This window comes from Pocillopora damicornis, chromosome 8 (genome assembly GCF_964200805.1).
Source record: "Pocillopora damicornis chromosome 8, jaPocDami1.2, whole genome shotgun sequence".
NCBI classification, from domain to species: Eukaryota; Metazoa; Cnidaria; class Anthozoa; order Scleractinia; family Pocilloporidae; genus Pocillopora; species Pocillopora damicornis.
Window position 1 is genome coordinate 6,056,739 of NC_142677.1, and position 19,122 is coordinate 6,075,860.

Consider the following 19,122-nt stretch of genomic DNA (forward strand, 5'->3'; position numbering starts at 1 on the left):
AACAAGGTATCACAACCACTGTCCCTCCCTGCCCCTCCCCAGAAAAACACCAATAACTTGTACACTGGCACTATGACATTTATTAACTTGTTTCACCAACAATACACTAGTTTTCAGGGTCCATATACACTTTGACTGCCAACATCAAGACTACTTGCATTCTATATTTCCTTTTTCCATACCCAAATATTACTCAATGAATGATCGCTATGATGGCATTCGTTTGCAAAAAGATGTTTACCAACAGCAGTGCATTTTGAAGTTAGAGAGTCTAGAAATCTTACAAGACTTTGAATAGTCTAATTCCACTCAATCATTTCTTACAAAAAGTTTAAACAAAAATGTGACACACAGGATTACCACAACAATCACAACTTGACACATACTTGCAGCTGCACATTTTACAGTTAGTGTCTAGATGTCTGATGAGATTCAACTACATAGCAGAAATTGTACTCTTTCTCCAGTTTTCAAAATAAAATAGGTATAAACTAACTCTTAATCTACCAGAAGTGATTAACATGTAGGTTTAATATCTTTAAGATCAAACTATATCCAGGAGACAGGTGATAACATTACTCAAACCTATCAGGTAAAAGTTGTAGTGATAATTGTGATCTAATACCAAATTCTCATACCTAACTGATGAGGAAATGTCTGGCAGCTTGAAGGGAGAATTTACAATCAGATCTTGAGAGTATAAGGGTTAAGAGGTCTAAAGAAGGCAGCAATAATCAGTGCATTCTTCCTTACCTCCAGCAGCTGTAATTTATTGTCACTTTTAATTAGTGGTTTCTGGGCTTCAGCCATTTGATGCAGTTCAGTTACGTCATTGTTCTGTGTTCTTCATTGTTATCATTTCAACTTTTGAACTATTTTCCTATCAGAACTGATCAGATTAGCTGTCATATTAAAACTTTTTTTTCCTTAAAAGGAATATTCCTAAAAAAATGGGTCATTTTTTTCCTTTCTCTTCATCATCAGTGTACTAATACATGTTCTACTTTCATACCTACTAAGAAGGGAAAAAGAAAACTTCTTTAGTCAACATGATTACAGGTACTGGGATTTGTTTCTTTCTGTTTCTTTTTTTTTTAAAGACAATTCTTGAAAAATAGAACATTATTTCCTTTCTCTACATCAGAGTACGACTATGTGTGCTGCTTTCACACCTACTATGAAGGGAAAAAGAAAACTTTTTTAGTTAACATGATTACAGGTGCCGGAATCTGTTTCTTTCTATTATATGACTCAAACTCCCTAGCAACTTTATTGTTTACTCTGATCAACATACTGACAACATCTTCAGTATGGGCATAATCACTAAAAACATCAGCTATAGCTTGGACAAACCAGGAACCTTTAGCCAAATTGTTCCAGGAAACATATCCTGGAACAGTGGAGTAAGCAACTAACATGTCAGCTTCAGCAGGGAGTGATTCTGGTTCTGGCTCTGGTTCAACTGTATCAGGTTTGACTCCAGGTAAGCATGTATGAACAACAGCAGCTCTTGCCTCTGCAACTGGAACTTCATTGGCAGACATATACCCACCATCAGTTACCTCTACTCCTTGATCAAAATCACTTCCACGGCAAGCTTGGATAAAAAACATCTTTGGTTTCCCAATGAGATCTTTTGCTGCATAACCATTGAACAATGCCAGAAGATTTGGAATGGACACAAGCACTTCATCAACACCAAAAATTTGCCCTTCCAACCCATGACTAAGGAGACAGACAACAACAGAATCTGCCATTCCATGGTCATTCAATCTTGCAAACTGGGTCAGAGTTTCTTTGAGCTGTTTTGAAGTCTGATTCCTGACCATTTTGACTTTGTACTGAAGCTTAGTAAACAATTCATCAAGTTTTTTTGCATCCACATCAGAGCCACCTCTTCTACTAAGATTCTCAAAATCTACATTGTTAACAATCAAACATAATCCATGAGGTTTACACTTCATGGAGTAAACCAAGTCATCATCATCAGAACCACGCAGAGCATTCTTCTTGACTTGCGATGAAGTAGAGGTATTGGATTTCATAGTCACTTGCTCTGAATCAATTTGTCTGCTGCCGTCACTCCGCTCCAGTGAGATGCTGCCTCTGTTTTCATCCTGGATCGAGCTTGACACTGCTCCTTTAAGTTAATAAAAAAAAAATGAAAGTAAAAATTTCTCTTTAACCCTATAACCCCTAGGAGTGACTAAAATCTAATTTTCCTTAACAGTATTACCTCTAAATAAAAAAATTAACCCTCTATACCAGTGTTCTCCTTTTCAGGCAGTAACTGGTAATATTTACTGCCTGTAATACCTCCTATTAGCATTAAAATTACTTGGAATTCTTGAAAATTTAACAATTAAAAGGATTGCTTTACTGGTTTGAAAATTTATTTTAACCTGTCATGCTTAAAATAAGGGAGAACACTGCTATACCCCAACATCAGTATGTTAAGTCTTCCTAATTTTCTCTTTACAGTTCCTATGGTAGATAATTTGACCAACAGTCGAGAGCTTTTTGAGTGTATCTTCTCCCCATGATATCCATACATTATCCCATAAACAGGTAATAAGAATACTTAGACTTATCAGGTAGAAGTCATCTTGGGTTAAAACCCAATTCTCACAAGTAATTTACAAGGTTATGTGTAGCAGCTGAAGGGGTGAATTAACAATTAGATCTTGCAAGTTAAAGGGTTATAATGAAACTCTTATCAACCATTACTTTGAAAACCTTTCTGGTAAAAAGAAAAAAATCAGTGGTCTGCGGTCAATAAATATCATGCAAGGAAAACACAATCGTAACTTCTACAATGGTGCTCAAAACGTTTAAAACGTATCATGGAAACTTACAAATTAGAGTTGTGTTAAATATTTTGGGCCAAGGGAAGTTCCTTACCATCTTTTTACAATAATTTTATATCTTGCGGATGAAAATCAGAGCCAGAGAGTTACATACTTATTACAACGATTAGTAAGAATCAATAAGCTTAGCCTTATCAAGAGAGCTTCTAACTCTAATTAAAAGAGAGACTGAAAGTTACTACATACTTTAGGTCATAATATAACAAGTCACAACGAACGTTCATTATTTACCAGAGGCAGGTGATCCATTCGTCTTCAACATATCCAATAGGTGGTCTTGGCCGTCAGTTTGTTCAAGAGCTCGGCAAAACACATCAAAAACTTTCGGTCCACGATGAGGAAGAATGTCCAGAAGCTTTTCCGCTTGAGCTTGTCTCGTGGGTTTTGCCTTTATGGTTTGCATATCGTTTTCCGATATACCTCCCTCCTGATATAAAAAATTGGATAGCTGGGTAGCTTCTAAATCTTCTACTAGTAACAATCTGTTCTTTCTCAACAAGTCTCTATGCTTTTTATCCATTTTTCTACAATTGTTTTCGTTCTTCCCGGATTACCTTGAAACTTGCCCAAACGTAAGACGATGTGTCTTTTTAAGAGGCTTTCCATTGGTTAATTTGCGGATAGAGCTCACCAGCCAATCAGAAAATATGTCAAATCGATGTCAAAGAGAAGCGCAAGTGTGTTTCTTGCGGTCAGTGGTGAACACCATACGCAGCTTGATATTGAGTGTAAAACCACAGTTCTGTCTAGTAGCAGCTCGCGTAGGGTCTTCTTTGGTTAGTACACGGTTTGCAAAGTTACGCGGACTTCAGCACCAGATTTCTTGCGATCCCGTCTGATAACTGATGATTCTGTTTGATTGCGAACAGTTGCGCCTGATTTCATTCATTTTACAACTGATCTAGAAGGCGAAAGCTCTACTGAATGAAGATGTTATTAACAAGCTATTATCGAAGAAATTCGCTTTTAATTTCCATTTCCTCCGTAGAACTTATTTGATCTTATTTCTTGCAAACCTGACCTTGTTTCACTAATAAAGGCAAAGAGGGGGCACTTGCTATGTCCCAAGCGATATCAGGAACCCATTACTCAAGTAATGGGCTCCTGGCGATATGATAAAATATCTTTACCCAAAAAAAAAAAAAAAAAAAGTTAAATACTATCGTCCTTATCCCATACGTAATAACAGGACTATTTGAGCTCAGAGCTAATCAACCTCTTTAATAAAATACTTTGTGACTGTCTGCGAAGTGTGGATAGTTATAAATAAGAGTGATGAGCTGGCGTAACCTTGAAAAAAAATATGTAAAATGGACATTAGGGGTTATATTAAAAATCATTGCGCGAGTGCGCGCAGATCTTATATCCAACAAGTGCGAGTATACAATAAATATTATAAATATAATAAATATGGATAAATCTTTCCAACTTTATTCTGTAACAAACGGAATGTTACAATGTACAAAAATACTTCTGGTTTAACTCGTCTTCATGCGCGCCCATGGTATAATGGTTTATAACCCATGACGGCTAGGCCAATGAAAACTCGTGAATTGAATTATCCAGTGATCCAGTTTTTAATAATGATTTTTAACTCTCATTGTTAGTGCTGTGGGACACGCGTTACACGGCCCACGGGAAGATTGGAGACGAGTCGTTGTCACAGTGTTTTGGGTTTCCCCAAGTTTTGGGCATTCCCGTACCCAAAACACTAGTGTTATTAATTCAAAACGGTTTTTTCGTATCCAAGAGATTCACTGCTGTCAAGATACTTTTCGTCACTCGCGGTAAATTTCTGATAACATTGCCAAGGTCATTGAAGCAATAGGAATTTTCCCACACATTCACATTGATGGCGAACAAGTCTGAACAAGTCCGACAGTAACGATTACTCACAGCCTCAGAACTAAGCAGAAAATACAACCTTTTCGGTCATTTTCTTAAACGGAAAATCCCAACAAGTGGAGAAATCCTCCTTCCGCGCGTGTCTCAAATCGATCGGATGAACTGCGTGCATGCGAAGCAACTCACTTGAAACTGCTGACTAATCTCTCTTTCCAGGATGCTTAGCAACAAATGAACCTTTTTTTTTACCAACCACAATCTCAAGTGCGAGAATTGACTTTGGATGACAATTTCCTGACGTCTGCGAGCAATTATTTTTTGTCTTTCTTTTTTTTATTCACGATAAATAAAAGATTGATGGCATGTTACTTCCCCCAGTCTCCTGTTCAATTCACTTCCAGGGTACTGGGTGTCCTCGGTGGGGATACCGAAAACATTAGTGTTTTAGGTACGGGAATACCTAAAACACGAGGATATCCAAAACACTGAGATATCGGGGATAGGTTTATCAGGGGTTTGGCTCTAATCAGTACTTTAATTACCAGACCTCTCGATCGCTGACTTGCGTCGCTCAAGTCTTCATACTTTCTGCTGGGCAAAGAAACACTCGCGCAGATGCATTGATAATAAGGTTCTGCTCATAGGCTACTGATTTTTGGCCTGTACTATTACATGAATAATTTTATCACCATAACAAAGTACACTCCGTTTTTGTCGCCAAAGTTAAGGAAACGAGGCTTGAGGGGGCTAATTTCAGTTTTTGTCTATTAAAATTTCGACAGCTGAAAGCTGTTGATAAATTTGTACCTCAGTTTATTCATTCTTGCCTTGATTCTTTCTATTGCTTTGGTTTTTTTTATCTGTTTGCGCGTGATTACAGCGCGAGGTTGATACTTTCTATTAACCAGATTGCCTCTGTGACGTTTAATTACCATTTATTAAGAACATGAATTGAACACGAATTGACTAAGGCCACTGTGCAGTAGTGGCCGGCAAAGATAATCCATCCTGGTATGGATTTTTTGCCAGAAATAGTCATTTTAAAAGTTTTTTCTTTTCTTCCTGTTGGGGATCTGGGGAAAGCTGCTAGAGTCTGCAGTTATTGGCGCCGGCTAGCGTACGATCATTCTCTTTGGAAGGCTGTTAACTTGAAACGACACGCTGCAAAACTCGACGAAGATACCTTGCACATGCTAATAAGGACAAGATTTTCTCATTCTCTCTCTATTCTTCACTTGGGTGGCTGTAAAATTTCGCTTGAGCTTCTCAGCGAGCTGAACAGGAAATGCAAAAGTTTGAAATATTTAATATTCAGTCGAGGATCAAAACTACGACCGCCAAGTCCACCTCCGAAATACACTGAAGTCACCTATGAATTTCCTTCTCAACTGGAATTGGTGGAGTTGAGGCCGATTAAAGGAGACTTTGCCTTCTTAGGGCGAATAATAAGACACTTTTGTGAGGTGAAATACCTAGGCATTGGAAACAATTCCTCGAAGGGCGCGGTCCCGTCTTTGTTCACCAAAATGCAAAGATTGGTTATACTTGACTGTACGAACTGCGACACAATTACAGACGAAGTTATCGGTAAAGTGGCCGAGTGCTGCCCTTTACTGGAATCATTTTGTTTAAACGGATGCAAATATGTCTATGGGCGAACATTTTGCACGCTTTTCCGATCGTGTTCTCGATTGACTACGCTGCTTCTTCGTTACACGCCGGTGCGTGACGATTGTTTCGTGATCAGCGACTGGAAGTTCGTCCCTGTGGAGGAATTAGATATTTCAGCGTGCTCTAACATAACACAGATAGGCCTCATTAGCCTGGTTACAAACGTGAAGACTTTGAGGTATCTCAACTTATCGTACTGCGGCGTCGGCCGAGCGGTAACAGACGCAGTTTTGTTACAGATTGCGCGACAAGAAACAGGAACAAACTTAGAAATGTTAGATGTAAGATGGAGTCTTACATTGACGCCTGAGGCTTTATACATTTTATCCCGAGCCTGCCCTAAACTGAAATGCTTAGGGGTGTATCAATCTTCAAGCATCAATCCATCGGCCATGGCAGAAGTTTTAAGGATGCTTCCTAGACTAGAGGTTCTGGAATACGGCGCTTTCGGCAAAGCTAGTATTTCCGAGAGCATGTTCTTTCCAAACCTTATAAGATATTGTGAATTCCTCGAGGCTGTGTCGCTTATAAACTTTGCCTCGATGGATTCCGTCGCGGACGCTGTGCTAATGAACGCACTGGTCGACAACTGTCGTTGTTTGAAACGTATAAACCTTTGTGAGCCGGATCCTACTTTACTGGATCTGGTACAAGAATTACCCCCCTCTTCTAAAGCCAAGGTGACTCAAAGATGGCAATGCGTTCTGCCTCCGCCCAAGCACACCCTAGATGCGATTATTGCCAAATTGAAATACAGCCCACCTCATCCGCCCTCAATTTAGCGGTTTAGATAAAAACGGTCTTACAACGTGAAATTATTCATCTGCAAGAAATATATTGGTTTTGCTGTGCTGGTTTTGTGATAGTGACAAATGCAGCTGTTACTGAAATTTCTTTAAAACTGGAAGGATATTGTTAAAACTATCTTCGATTTTCATTTCTTCTTATTCAAATTTTCATCACTTATCATATCGATGCTGGTTAAAATAATGCATGTATCATCCGGCCTGTAGTTCGTTTCAGGCCGGGTTAGAACATTTATGACCGTTAGGAGAAGGTTTGAGTTTTATTTCAGGAGTCAATGCTAAACGACAATAATTCATGAATATATGAATATTTAGGAATCATTTTGTGTATATCGATGTAATAAAATGGCACGTATTTTGTTAAATTCCGATTTTCCTGGTTGATTTTAGATTTGCCGGAATTTGTAAAAGTGTAAATACTGAAATTACGCGCTGTCAGACGGCAGGGGAGGGTGGAGGGTATGGTACAGAGTGAGTTGAGTTTTTCGATCGAATCCAGTCTCCCCTCCTCCATTTGATCTAGATTAGGATGGAGTTTCGGGAGCACTCGCATCTCTACTAATTGAATACTTTAATGCTAGGAAAGTGTAGGTGTGATTTCTCAGTGGTTGGTGCTTGAATCATGGAGAAAAAGATATCATCAATTGAGTGTCGAAAGAAAACCGGAATTGCTTGGGTTTTGCTTTACTCCATTTGTGATTGGTCCGGAAATCTCGCTCCTATCTCTCCACCAATCAGATTGAAAAGGAAAATCAATCATGACTCGATCACACGCTATTTCCCACACTTCAGATGGCTTTAATTTTTCTTACTATGAGTTCTCATTGGCTCTTCGTAATATTTTCCCTTCTTCTGGTTGGCCGTTGGGATTCCCTTGGGTTTGGTTTTACGTTACGCTATCGAAATGTACTCTAGCATGAATAACTGATTGTTACTGAAGGATGAATCATTGAGTAATAAGCTTTGTGATTGACAACGATTGTCCCTAGAGTTCGAGAAATTTCTAATGCACTTATTTCAATACGGAATGTAAATGGGTAAAATCAGTATTATTTCTTGTTAATTAACGATACACACTGTCTACAAACTGTGCAGAAATGTTGTAAGCTAAGATAAATCTTTTTAGATATATTACGGTCTCTGAAAGGGGATACTTTTTTTGACAAAGAAACGAAAATACAAATATTATCAGAAAATATTGCATTTCATTCTTAAAAAATTAGTTATGTGAAAAACAACACAAACTGTTAAGGTAATGATATCTAACCATTCGTCCATAAATTATAAATGAGTTGTGACAAAATCTGTGTAATTATTTTAAAACAAAGGCACGGACTCATAATTAGTTGAAAATCGATCAAAAACGGAATTTTCGTAAAATGTTCTGTTACTTTTTATTCGCTATATGATGTTCAGTGTCGACCACGTCGTTTTCCAAGACGGCGATTCGAAGCGATCAATTGAGAGGAATCTTCTTGGAAATTTTTACACCAGAAGATTCTAATATCGCTGCTTGTATAAAGAGTCTTATTAGAAGCTGTTGTAAATTCTCGTGCTGTATGTGCTGCCAAAACTGTTTCTTTTGTTGGAGGGGATTGTTCTTTCGAGATGAATTTCTCTTGGAAAAGTGAGTCGAGTTTTAATTACATACATTTCGTTTGATTTGTGTAGCATCCGTTGCTGATTACTTGCGAGATTATTAATCTAAATGCTTCAAAACTATGAGAGAGAAACTAAGTTATAGCTTAAACCAAATACAATTTTATTCCAATTAGTACAGAAAAGTGTTATAAAACTTTCGAGCGAGAGTTATTTACGTTCATATCATTATAGCTTAGAGCATGTGGAAGAAAATGTTCTAAGTAAATAATTGAATGTTTTCCTCAATGAAAATAGGAACTCTCTAAATAATGCAACTGATAAACTGTCGAATAGTGAGGTTTCCACTGAGTTCGCTGTGTAGATCTGAAAAGCTAGTTGTAACTTTCCCCAAATGTTGAGTGAAATAGCACAACATACGACATGTTGAATAGATCGGCCTGACCAAAGTTTGTTTTGCATCAGGTAGACAATACACTTTTTTACTCCGGAAATTCAACCACTGAAATCTTTCATGGAATCTTTATTACAAAAACTTTGCAGCGTTCACTATTTTTTTAGGTAACTAACTTCCGAGACTACCTTCCTAGGTTAATTCAATTTGTCTAAGTGGGTAGCTCAGCGAGGGATGCCTTCAGTGGACATATTTTACACTTCGTAGAGCCCCTTTCAATTAACAAATAGTGAAGCCTTGACTGTGCTCTGTTCTGTTTTAAGGCAGACAGGAAGCAGCTAGAGTACATAAGAAGTGTATGGAGAAACACGAGACGAAGTCTTGAGTGCTCTAGCCGCTTCCTAAGTGCTTTACAACAGAACAGAGCACAGTCAAGGCTTCTCTATATCTTTTATAATAAAGAATCCGTTAAATTTCCCACGCATTACTTTCAATTTTCAAAAAAACTTTATTTCCAAAGAGGACAGTGGTGTTGTCAGCATGCTCTATACTCTGATCGAGCTCGCTCTTTCAACAAATGACAGCCCGCGTTACATCCGAACGTTATCATAATGCAAAATGGAGGTGAATGGAACATGCTCGTATCAGAGGACCAAAACACACCAAGTAGCCCAAAACAAGTCCACTTGGTTTGTTTTACGAACAACCAATTTCAGAATTAAACACTTGCTTTCTTTCTTTACAGCTTTTATGAGGAAATCACGCCTCAGGAGTGGAACTCACTGGAAAAAGAAGCAAGTAAAATAAAAGGTACATTCTGTATCCGCCTTTGGATGCGCTATAAGTCTGTGAAACTTTAATTTGTCTTAATACCTGAGAGTGTATACTTTTTCCTATATTGTCGATTTCATTCACTTTCAAGCTATACTCATTTTGTAATTGACAGGCGAAGTGACAGAGAAAATTGTTCTGGTAAAGACAAATGCATCACCATCAATCCCAGAAGAGGTTGCGACCTCAAGCGCACAGGAGACACCCAGCTCCTCGCAGTCATTGACAGACTGTGGAGCCTGTGACTTCAATGAAGATTTAGATACCACCGAAAATGAATCTACGAAAACCCCGTTAAACACCAAATATGTACGCTCTTACACTGAACCCTGGTTCGTGACAGAGATGTGGAAGAACCCGGGTAAAACTAGAACTAAAATGAAATCTTTTAAAGAAATATTCCGGAAGAAAAAATATTCACGCTTTTTAGATGAACAAATTGACGAAGATTCGTCGGATGATGAACTTTCACAAGTTAAGTCAAAAGTCAAATTGCGAACCAAGATCCTAACACGACGAAGTCAACGCCGAAGCCGTGAAAGAGAGCCACCTGAAGTTTCATTATCGAGAAGCTTGTCACCTTCTTCCATGTTTAATGACTATCAAGGACATATTGAGACCAGTATCTCTTTTGCTGCGCATGTCAGGAGACAAGGTCCCGGATTTTCGGCCAGTTGTACTCAGACCCTGCGCACCAGTGATTTTATGTCGATCAGCGACTTATTTGAAAGCGAGGTACAGAGTAACGTGACGGTCAATCCGCTCTTCGAGGACGACGACAGTGAAGACGAAGAGTATGTCAAACGAGCAAGACCGAGGAGGTATCGATTGTATACCATCGACGAAGAATCGGAATCTTTCGACTCCAATTAATATCATGTAAAAAGATGTGTATGTATATAAAATTATATGATAAGCTGCAATACATGCATTTTGATTGGTCCTTACTCACTCTCTACTGGAGGCCAGAGGCATAGACGACGTCACCATTACAATAATTTTGGTTTTTATCATATAAAACAAAGAGGTTCTACGTTACCGCGGGTCTGTACGGTAATAGATCACAGAAGCCGCCAAAATGTGGCTACGCCTTCTGTGCCATTTTTTCCTTCTCACCGTATCTTGACGTCATCCGTGATCTATCATTGAAAAGCTGCACGACAACTTAGGGTCTATTTGAAAAATATAATAATGTATATTCTATAATATGCAACATATCAATTCTCAGAGAGCCTGCCTTCCTAAAAAGCGATGACAGTAAGCGCCACACTAATAAGCAACCATAAAAAATTATTTATATCTCGAACGCTCAAGTTGAACAAAATTTCATTAGTGGTTCCAGGTAACTTGTATTGCTCTGTCAAGAATGCGCAACGGAAGATTGAAGTAAACTTCTCTAAAAAGAGCCACCATTTTGCTGCAGTAAGGTTCTTTTGTATTTGGGATATCGTTATTCCCAATAGCAGGTTTGGTAAGGTGTAAATCAGTTGAAGGTGGGCGGTACAATCCGAGACTTAGGCGAAGCAAAGTGTCCGATATTACACTCTGCCTTCCGGAAACGGACGAAAGTGTGTGAAATTGGACAGTATCGTCCAAAGACGGATGTAAAATTCCGAAACCATTCCAATGTGTCCGAAGGCGGACAGATGGGTTCAAGGACGGACCCAGTTGTCCCTAATCGGGCGCTGTTATTCCAAAAAAGGAAACAGGTGTCCGAAACCTGATACAAGTGTCTTAAATCGGACGAAATCGTCCGAAACCGGACACAACTCCAGAAACGAAGGGACCGTCGGAAAATACTCGTAAGTGTTAGATGTCAGTCGGAAACGTCCGAAATCTTACTATGCCGTCTGAAATCGGATTGTAATGTCTAACATCAATGGTAACCCTTCGAGGGAGGGACTCGTAAGGGTGGTTGGGGGCGAACTTGCAATGGGGCGAAAACTCCAGTAACCTTTGAAACTTGCAAAATTAGATTGAGATCGGAATAATCTCAAAATTGTGTCCTAAAAAAATTGTTTTGTTTTCTGTTCATTCAAACAGTTCGCTAAAACAAGAATTATTAAAAAAAAGAGTTCGTCAACTCGATTCCACCAAGGGACATGCAGTCACCGGCAAATTTTGATGTTATAATCAAAACAAAGTTTAGGTGCTGTCCATATCGAGTTTAAAGTGTTGTTTATAGTTTCCAAATCGAGGTACCTGCTCTTTGGTAATCACGTGTGTCTAACGAAATCACGATCGAAGATCGTTATTCTGTTGTTTAGGATTTCAGGTCTATGACATAAATTACACAATAAAAATTTCAACTTAGAATTAAGACTTATTTTAGAAGACCAAAAGAACAAGAATATAACGGTAAGTCGATAAATTTCTTCTTAAAGTCTGAAATGGTTTACATAGACTTTGTGATTTAATTGTCTTCTTGACTAAGCAGTTTTTAGTTGATGTTTGTTTGGTTGTCAATTGTGCTGTTGTTAAAAGTAATACCACCTCTGATATAACGATCTTTCACTCGCAAAATATTTTACTGAAGGAAATTTAAAATCGCCCGTAGACTCCATTATAAAAAAAAAATTTGTGAAATTTAGATAGATTTACCAGTTAGCTTGAAATACGAACAAGCTTTTGTAGGTGTCAAAACTTTATAAACAACTACTTTTTAGAAAATTGCACTTTTTAAAGAGAAAAAGCTTTTTCGTTTATTGCTTTGTGTAGCGAGGAGTTGATAAAATACTTTCACTTCCCTTGCTCTGTTTAAAAAAAAAATGAAAAAAAAAATCTTCATATCCTATATCTAAATTACGTCAACATTCTCTTTGCTAAGGGTGGTAAATATAGAATTTCCTCACGTATTTGGTTTCACTTGACAAAGGTAATTTAAATTCTTGTCAAGAATTGAAGTGGAGATTGATAACGATATTTTTTGAGACATATGTAGTTTTCACCTTTCGTGTTGTTCATTTTAAAGTGTTTGGAGCCGAATTTACTTATCATGTGATAAAATTGTAGCGGAATCCTTAAATTTTGGGAACCTCGAAGAATCGCTGTAATTTCTACCTCAACGACCGTGAAGGTATATTACCATCATGGACCTAACGTTCCGTAACTGTCAAGAATGTTGAGGAAAACACGTCTTTATATTCGTTGCATTTTCTCTCTTGTTTTTAATTTTTTTATCAGAGAAAGATAATGGACAGACGACAGCTCCTATTGGTTGCTGTGCTGTCAGTCACATGCTGTGTTTACGCCCAGCAGGGACAACACACAGGTTCGTTAAAACTGAAACTTCAGAAAACCTCAAGTTGGTGGTGTTAACCTTGCATCTTAATCTCTGTCAACTAACCCATTAACCCACCCCATCCTTGTTGGCACAACAATGGTCAATATCTAAGGGTGTAACTTACATTGGAGGGGAGGGTTAGGGCCTATCCGTAGTGTGTTAAAACAGTACAAATATTTATACATACGCATTTCAAAATAACACTATCCTGGTATGTTCCTAAATTTCCATATGACCTTTGTGCAGGTTTCCCGTTCTAAAATTCCTGCTCTCTTCATCGATAACGCTAAATGTGCATGTGCCACAATAATTCAATAATTTATACTGAGAAACCGGCCTAACAACATTGTCACCAGAAGGAAATAAACTGTTTAAGCCTTCGTATAGTACTACTCATAATTATCCCCCCATGGACGCTGCCATAAAGCGCCACTCTCCCTTACATTTAAATCTTTTGTCATCGCTTGAAAGAAAGATTCTCTTTTTATGCTTTCGATTTGAATTTCAGTTTTTGCCATGGTCCTTGGAAAAGGAGGCCAGAAAATGCCGGGTAAGCTTCTTTATTCTAACTCAAAGATTTGATAAAGAAGATTAAATATAAATATTTTTTTTATTCACTGTTACAGAGATCAAAGTCAATGGCGTCAAAATGAATTTGCGCAATCCCGTGATTCAAGCACCAAAAGAACCCGGGGCCCTCGTGCAAGGTCCTCCCTCAGGTACGCCAATATCGGACCACACACTGCAACTTACGCTTTACTCCCTCTTTATTTATCGATATAATTTTGCAACTATACATGGTTCATTATAGTGGTGACAAACACTCATGATTGTGTTGCCATAGATACAACAACTTTCATTGTTGGAAGCAAGGCATCTAATAACAGCAACGGCAAGCTACCTGTGATGGCAGGTATGATCACGCGAAAAAGTTCTAATCGTACCAATAACTATTGTATTTTGTGCATAGCGAGTGTATCTCCCTAGCTTCGAGCCTTGATAGAGATCAGCTCGGGAGAACACAGCGGTCAAACGTCTGCGAGTGTGCATTCGTTGTAATAACAATGCAATGACAATTACATTGTCAGAACCAAGTTGTATCTCACGAGTTACAAACAACCCCACAAGCCAGTAACTCATTGTGTTTTAAAAGCGAACATCTTTTTTAATTAAGCTCAAAATATAAGGGTTGATCAGCAGAATACCCGTACTCGAATATGCTTTGTGTTCGAAAAGTCTTGAGTTGTCCTTTTCCCGAACGTTACAATTTTGTTCGCTTATTCTTCAAGACAGCAGTTGCCTCTCTCGTTTTTAGAATTTCGCGCAGGAAATTCGCGCGTTAGGCAGGCCAAAATTGATTCCCTAGCGCATGCCCGACGTTTGACAGCCGTGTTGTTCGGAAGACACCACTCTTTATGCTTTATGTCTTTTTCCAATATCAAGGGACTCATAGATAAGAACAATCGTTTTTTTAACTGCTCTGCCGTCAGTTCAAAAGATGTTGCATGTTTGGTCACCCGTGGAAAGTATCACAAGTGATGCATTTTGTCAAAGCCTTTTCTAAAGTAACACATATATCCGATGCAATATATTTCTATATTTGGGTTAAATCTTAAGACTTTCGTTCTTAATGAATTTGAAATTACAAAAATATACAATTAGATACAATAAAAGGCTACAAAATCAAAGCTGTTGACCGACTCAGAACTTAATAACTTATTTATTTTTCCTCACAGAAGCTTTAGTAATGCCTGCAACAAAGAAGCCAAAGACAGGTTCGTGATATCGTCTACAATATTGACGCATGCATGGATGAATGAATAAAATAATGCGATGAAAAAAAGTGAACCTTTAAAGAAACGTCGTGGTAAAGCAAAGACAAAATCATTCAAAAAATCCTAAGATAAAAAAACTATCACTACCTTGATGTGCTCATCAGCCCTTATTGATACACAGTTATTTCATATGACTTTATCTCCATGGATGTGAGAAACGCACTCCTCTCACTTTCGTGAGATCCTTATATCTTGTTTTATTGTCTGTTTAGCTGAAGATAAAGCTATGGATGATCTCAAATTAACAAAAGAAGAGAAAGGTAGGAATTTTACTGTTTGCCTTTATCGGCAGAGATTTGCTCTTTTTAGCCAAAGAGCACAGCAAATGCGTTGACTGTCGTATTTGTCACATGAAATCAAAGTTATTGTACATGGTCTTCACTTTCTGGTTTTGATAACACTTACACCTTAAATATGCAATACACTTCACTGGATTTCACTCATACACTTTGTTTCAAGCCTCAAAAATAATCTGAACTGTAAAGAAAGAATTTTTATCTTTGAAAGGTCTTGCATTTAAGGAGTTCTTGACTGATCATGAGGTTTTATGTGGAATAGAGTGCATTTCTAATGGGTGTCTTAAAACATAAACCAAAGTGATCATAACGACCAATTACAAGTAAGGGACAAATCAGAAGGAGCCAATGAGAACTCAAAGTTAAAACAAGTGAACTAACCGAAGCGCGGGAAAACGCAGTTAACCAAGAGACGATTGAGTTTTGTTTTGCATCTGATTGGTTGATAAAGTGGCGCAAGATTTCTGGACTAATCATAGAGTGAAGAAAAGCAAATCTAAAGCAATCTAGGATTACTTTCGACGCAAATGAATTTTTTTTATAGAAGAAAATTCATTTGTCAACTCTGAATGATTTTTTTTGTAGAGAAATTGTTCCCATGTGAAGACTACAAGCCTTACTGCAAGAATTACGCCCAGACCGGACAATGTAGAGATGTTTATACGCAGAGGTATTGCAGAAAAAGCTGTGATTTATGTAAAGGTGAGAAGAAGAAGGCTAAGAAATTAATTATACAAGCAGAAAATATAGCATTGAAAAATTCGGCAACGCATGAGAAAAGGAGAGACGTTCTCATGTCACTGTCTCTTAAAAACGGCGGTTCCTCAGCAGGCTACTCGCCTCAGGCCAGGGAAGCTGCGTAGCCACCTCTTTCCCAGGAGCTCTCTTATTCTCATCCCTCCGAAAGAAGGATCTGAATAAGAGATTGGGAATAAGGTTTGATTGCCTAGCAACAGTTTAAGTGCTTTGATGGTGTTACTGCTCAGTAATCGTGTGATACTTCGGTGCGTCGGTATTTCAACACATTTGCTGTTATAGCTGCTTTATGTATGAAAGTCGCAAACGACGAATTTTATTCTCGATAGCTGTCCATTTGTTTTTGGCTAAAACTTCAATGAGTTTTTGAGCAAGAAGATAGACGCTCAGATTTTCAAATCTCGTAATTTAAAGAGCCTTAAGAACAACCGAACACTGTATTGTATCCTTTTATTGGTTGAAAGTTTAACTTAAAATTTCTGATTTGTATGGCCTGTTTAGTTCCTTATGGAGTGTTCATTGGCTGCCAAGACTTAGATGTTTGTAAGAAGTTTGCCGCATCTGCTTGCATGGTGCATTGGGTCAGGGAGACGTGTAAATCCAAATGTGGAACATGTGGTTATGGTGAGCAGAATATAAAATTAAACCGAGCGAGAGAATATGAACGAAGATTACGATTTGTAGGTTATATTTCTTTTGTCAGAGTTGACTGACAGAACGTTGGTGCAAGCTTATTTCCCCCTTTTTAGTAGTGAAACACACCAGAGAGGAAACCTCACACGCCCGTACTTAAAACGAGTTGATATACTTCTTATTTACAAGAATATTCTAGTTCAACCGAAAGTAACATCGTGTTACATCACGTCAATTCATTCTTGCACAATGTAAAGTCGTCACGGACCAATGTCTTAATAAAAATCCTGTAAGGATGATAGAGAGGTTAACCCTTTTATAATACTTGTAAAGGAGAATAATAATTTTGGCTCACCACTGAATAGTGAAGGCTAAAAAAAATAATTAGTTCTATGATATGAAAGTAAACTTTTCCTTTTCTCTTTAGAACGTCAAGGCAACGCCCACATCACCATTGGTAAAAAGAGACATTTCAGTGACACCATAAAGAAGCAAGATAAGACCACGCAGAAGGAAGAGAAGATTGAGACGAAACAGATAGGCAGTGTGAAACAACTGCAAAAAGTCCTTAAGAAAATGACCAAGAAAGTTAAAGATGCTGTGAAGCAAGTGGCAGCGAAAGTCGAGACACTCGAGAAGAAGAACGACAAACCTGTTATTGCCAAGCCAGTGATCAAACCGACACAGACCCGAAGTGATAATGACGCCAGCGAGAAAAACAGTGACGATGATGACATCAATGATGATAATGACAATGCTGATGATGAAGATGCTACTGTAAGCAAATACATTATTAGTACAACTGGTTTAGCTTATTACTATTTTTTATTTTTATGTGCCAGAAAATGTTTTTCGGAAAGAAATGTGGCTATACAAAGACGGTTGTGTCCCCTTTTACTTTAACGCTTTAATATTATCAATATTATCACAAATATTTTCACTCATGAATCAAGCATTAAATTCACGGGTATAAAGGAAATAGATCGTGAACTCAAAAAGCCATCATCAAAGTAAGATAAACGTTGCTGTGACCCAATCAAGATCCTCCGATAATGGTATTAATAGCAGTTTTTTTTGGTATTTTACGATTTTGTCAAGGACCAAGATGTGAGCGGGGAAGGAAGCTCTGATGACGAAAACGAAGATGATAATGATCATGACGACAATGCATCAGGCGTGGCCAACGCTGAGGACAAACCTGAAGAACCAATCAGACTTGACACAGATCCACGTGGTGAGCCCGTGGTCGCCAAGATGGTCCATCAGCCAATCAAATTCAACGACGCTCCTCTGAAAGCGATGCATGTTAAAATTGTCAAGAGCAAGAAACAAGCCAAGAAGGTGGAGGATGCAAAACCGAAAGTTGAGGTCAAGAAGACGGCGAAAAAAGTCAGCAGTGATAAAGTAGTGAAGAAGGCCAAAAAAATTGATAAAGTAGTGAAGCAAGACAAGCCAAAGATTAAAACCACGAAACCGAAGAAGCTAAAAAATTAAAATCAATATTCGTAACAATTTACGATTGGAAAATGAGGACTTTTGCTTCATTTCGCTTATGTGGACGTTATTTCATCAGAATGTATAATGTAGAAATACTAAATGATTATTAAACTTCAGAGTAGTTTTTTTTCCCAGGACTTTACTTGTCAGCTCACGTGCAGGTGAAGTAGGTCAGTAGCTTTTAACAGTGTTTACTCACAAGGAAGATCAACGCTTTCAGATTGGTATTATGTCGACTTCCCTCGCATGATCAGTTTATTGTATTTTAAATAAATACATTTACTTTTGAAATTATGTACTACCTTAAAAGTCTTTAATTTGCGTAATAAATATTTTTCTGTAATGAAATATGACTATCTGATTCTTCCCTGCGACTCGAATCCTCACCCTGAGTTAAATGTCGCCACCTGCATTTCTTATCTTTTTTCTTTTCCTTTTTATTAAACTGAGATCTGAAGTTCTTAACTAACTCGAAGACTAGTGGGAGTCCCTTAGATTCTGAATTTCAGTCCGCCACTTATTAATACCGAAATATGACTTATTTTAATACTTTTTCCAAAGAAATGAATCCACTGAGATTAAAGGGGGTAAGTTTCTGAAAAACTGTATTTCTGCATTCAGACGGAATCGAGGAATTTGGATTGTGTGTGGTTTATGTACTAAAGGATAGAGCTACGCGTTTGGTGGGAGCATGGTAAAAATAAAACACAAGAAAAAAAAAACACAAAAACACAAGAATAAGCGTTTGTTGATACTGTGGGGATTGAGATGAGCCTCGCTCCTATCACGAGGCTTCGTAGCTCAGTTCC

General features: G+C 38.0%; 4 protein-coding genes across 4 annotated transcripts; 3 read left to right on the forward strand and 1 right to left on the reverse strand.

Moving 5' to 3' along the window:
- Positions 1-60: 60 nt before the first annotated feature.
- LOC113675819 (caspase-3) lies at positions 61-3,507 on the reverse strand. The gene is made up of 2 exons (XM_027192418.2): positions 3,099-3,507; positions 61-2,140 (listed from the first exon to the last, which is right to left on the reverse strand). Exons 1-2 carry the CDS (start codon positions 3,385-3,387, stop codon positions 1,176-1,178), a joined length of 1,254 nt encoding a protein of 417 aa, XP_027048219.2. The 5' UTR covers positions 3,388-3,507; the 3' UTR covers positions 61-1,175.
- Positions 3,508-5,465: 1,958 nt separating this feature from the next.
- Positions 5,466-7,554, forward strand: LOC113675814 (F-box and leucine-rich repeat protein 13). The gene has a single exon (XM_027192411.2). The coding sequence runs from the start codon at positions 5,726-5,728 to the stop codon at positions 7,163-7,165; it is 1,440 nt and encodes a 479-aa protein (XP_027048212.2). The 5' UTR covers positions 5,466-5,725; the 3' UTR covers positions 7,166-7,554.
- Positions 7,555-8,515: 961 nt separating this feature from the next.
- LOC113675811 (uncharacterized) lies at positions 8,516-11,007 on the forward strand. Its single transcript, XM_027192408.2, has 3 exons — positions 8,516-8,816; positions 9,928-9,992; positions 10,129-11,007. Exons 1-3 carry the CDS (start codon positions 8,749-8,751, stop codon positions 10,884-10,886), a joined length of 891 nt encoding a protein of 296 aa, XP_027048209.2. The 5' UTR covers positions 8,516-8,748; the 3' UTR covers positions 10,887-11,007.
- Positions 11,008-11,895: 888 nt separating this feature from the next.
- LOC113675804 (uncharacterized) lies at positions 11,896-18,661 on the forward strand. The gene is made up of 11 exons (XM_027192403.2): positions 11,896-12,371; positions 13,197-13,284; positions 13,805-13,846; positions 13,923-14,015; positions 14,141-14,209; positions 15,033-15,071; positions 15,344-15,391; positions 16,013-16,129; positions 16,685-16,807; positions 17,244-17,593; positions 17,915-18,661. Exons 2-11 carry the CDS (start codon positions 13,206-13,208, stop codon positions 18,308-18,310), a joined length of 1,356 nt encoding a protein of 451 aa, XP_027048204.2. The 5' UTR covers positions 11,896-12,371; positions 13,197-13,205; the 3' UTR covers positions 18,311-18,661.
- The last annotated feature ends 461 nt before the right edge of the window (positions 18,662-19,122 follow it).

Excerpts from the sequence above, each read along its gene's own strand:
- LOC113675814 (XM_027192411.2), top strand. The coding sequence starts at position 5,726 with ATGGATTTTTTGCCAGAAATAGTCATTTTAAAAGTTTTTTCTTTTCTT.
- LOC113675804 (XM_027192403.2), top strand. The coding sequence starts at position 13,206 with ATGGACAGACGACAGCTCCTATTGGTTGCTGTGCTGTCAGTCACATGC. Across the intron at positions 13,285-13,804 it reads CCAGCAGGGACAACACACAG|TTTTTGCCATGGTCCTTGGA; the intron begins GTTCGTTAAAAC and ends TTTGAATTTCAG. Across the intron at positions 13,847-13,922 it reads AGGAGGCCAGAAAATGCCGG|AGATCAAAGTCAATGGCGTC; the intron begins GTAAGCTTCTTT and ends TCACTGTTACAG.
- LOC113675811 (XM_027192408.2), top strand. The coding sequence starts at position 8,749 with ATGTGCTGCCAAAACTGTTTCTTTTGTTGGAGGGGATTGTTCTTTCGA. Across the intron at positions 8,817-9,927 it reads GATGAATTTCTCTTGGAAAA|CTTTTATGAGGAAATCACGC; the intron begins GTGAGTCGAGTT and ends CTTTCTTTACAG. Across the intron at positions 9,993-10,128 it reads AGAAGCAAGTAAAATAAAAG|GCGAAGTGACAGAGAAAATT; the intron begins GTACATTCTGTA and ends TGTAATTGACAG.
- LOC113675819 (XM_027192418.2), bottom strand. The coding sequence starts at position 3,387 with ATGGATAAAAAGCATAGAGACTTGTTGAGAAAGAACAGATTGTTACTA. Across the intron at positions 2,141-3,098 it reads GAATGGATCACCTGCCTCTG|GAGCAGTGTCAAGCTCGATC; the intron begins GTAAATAATGAA and ends ATTAACTTAAAG.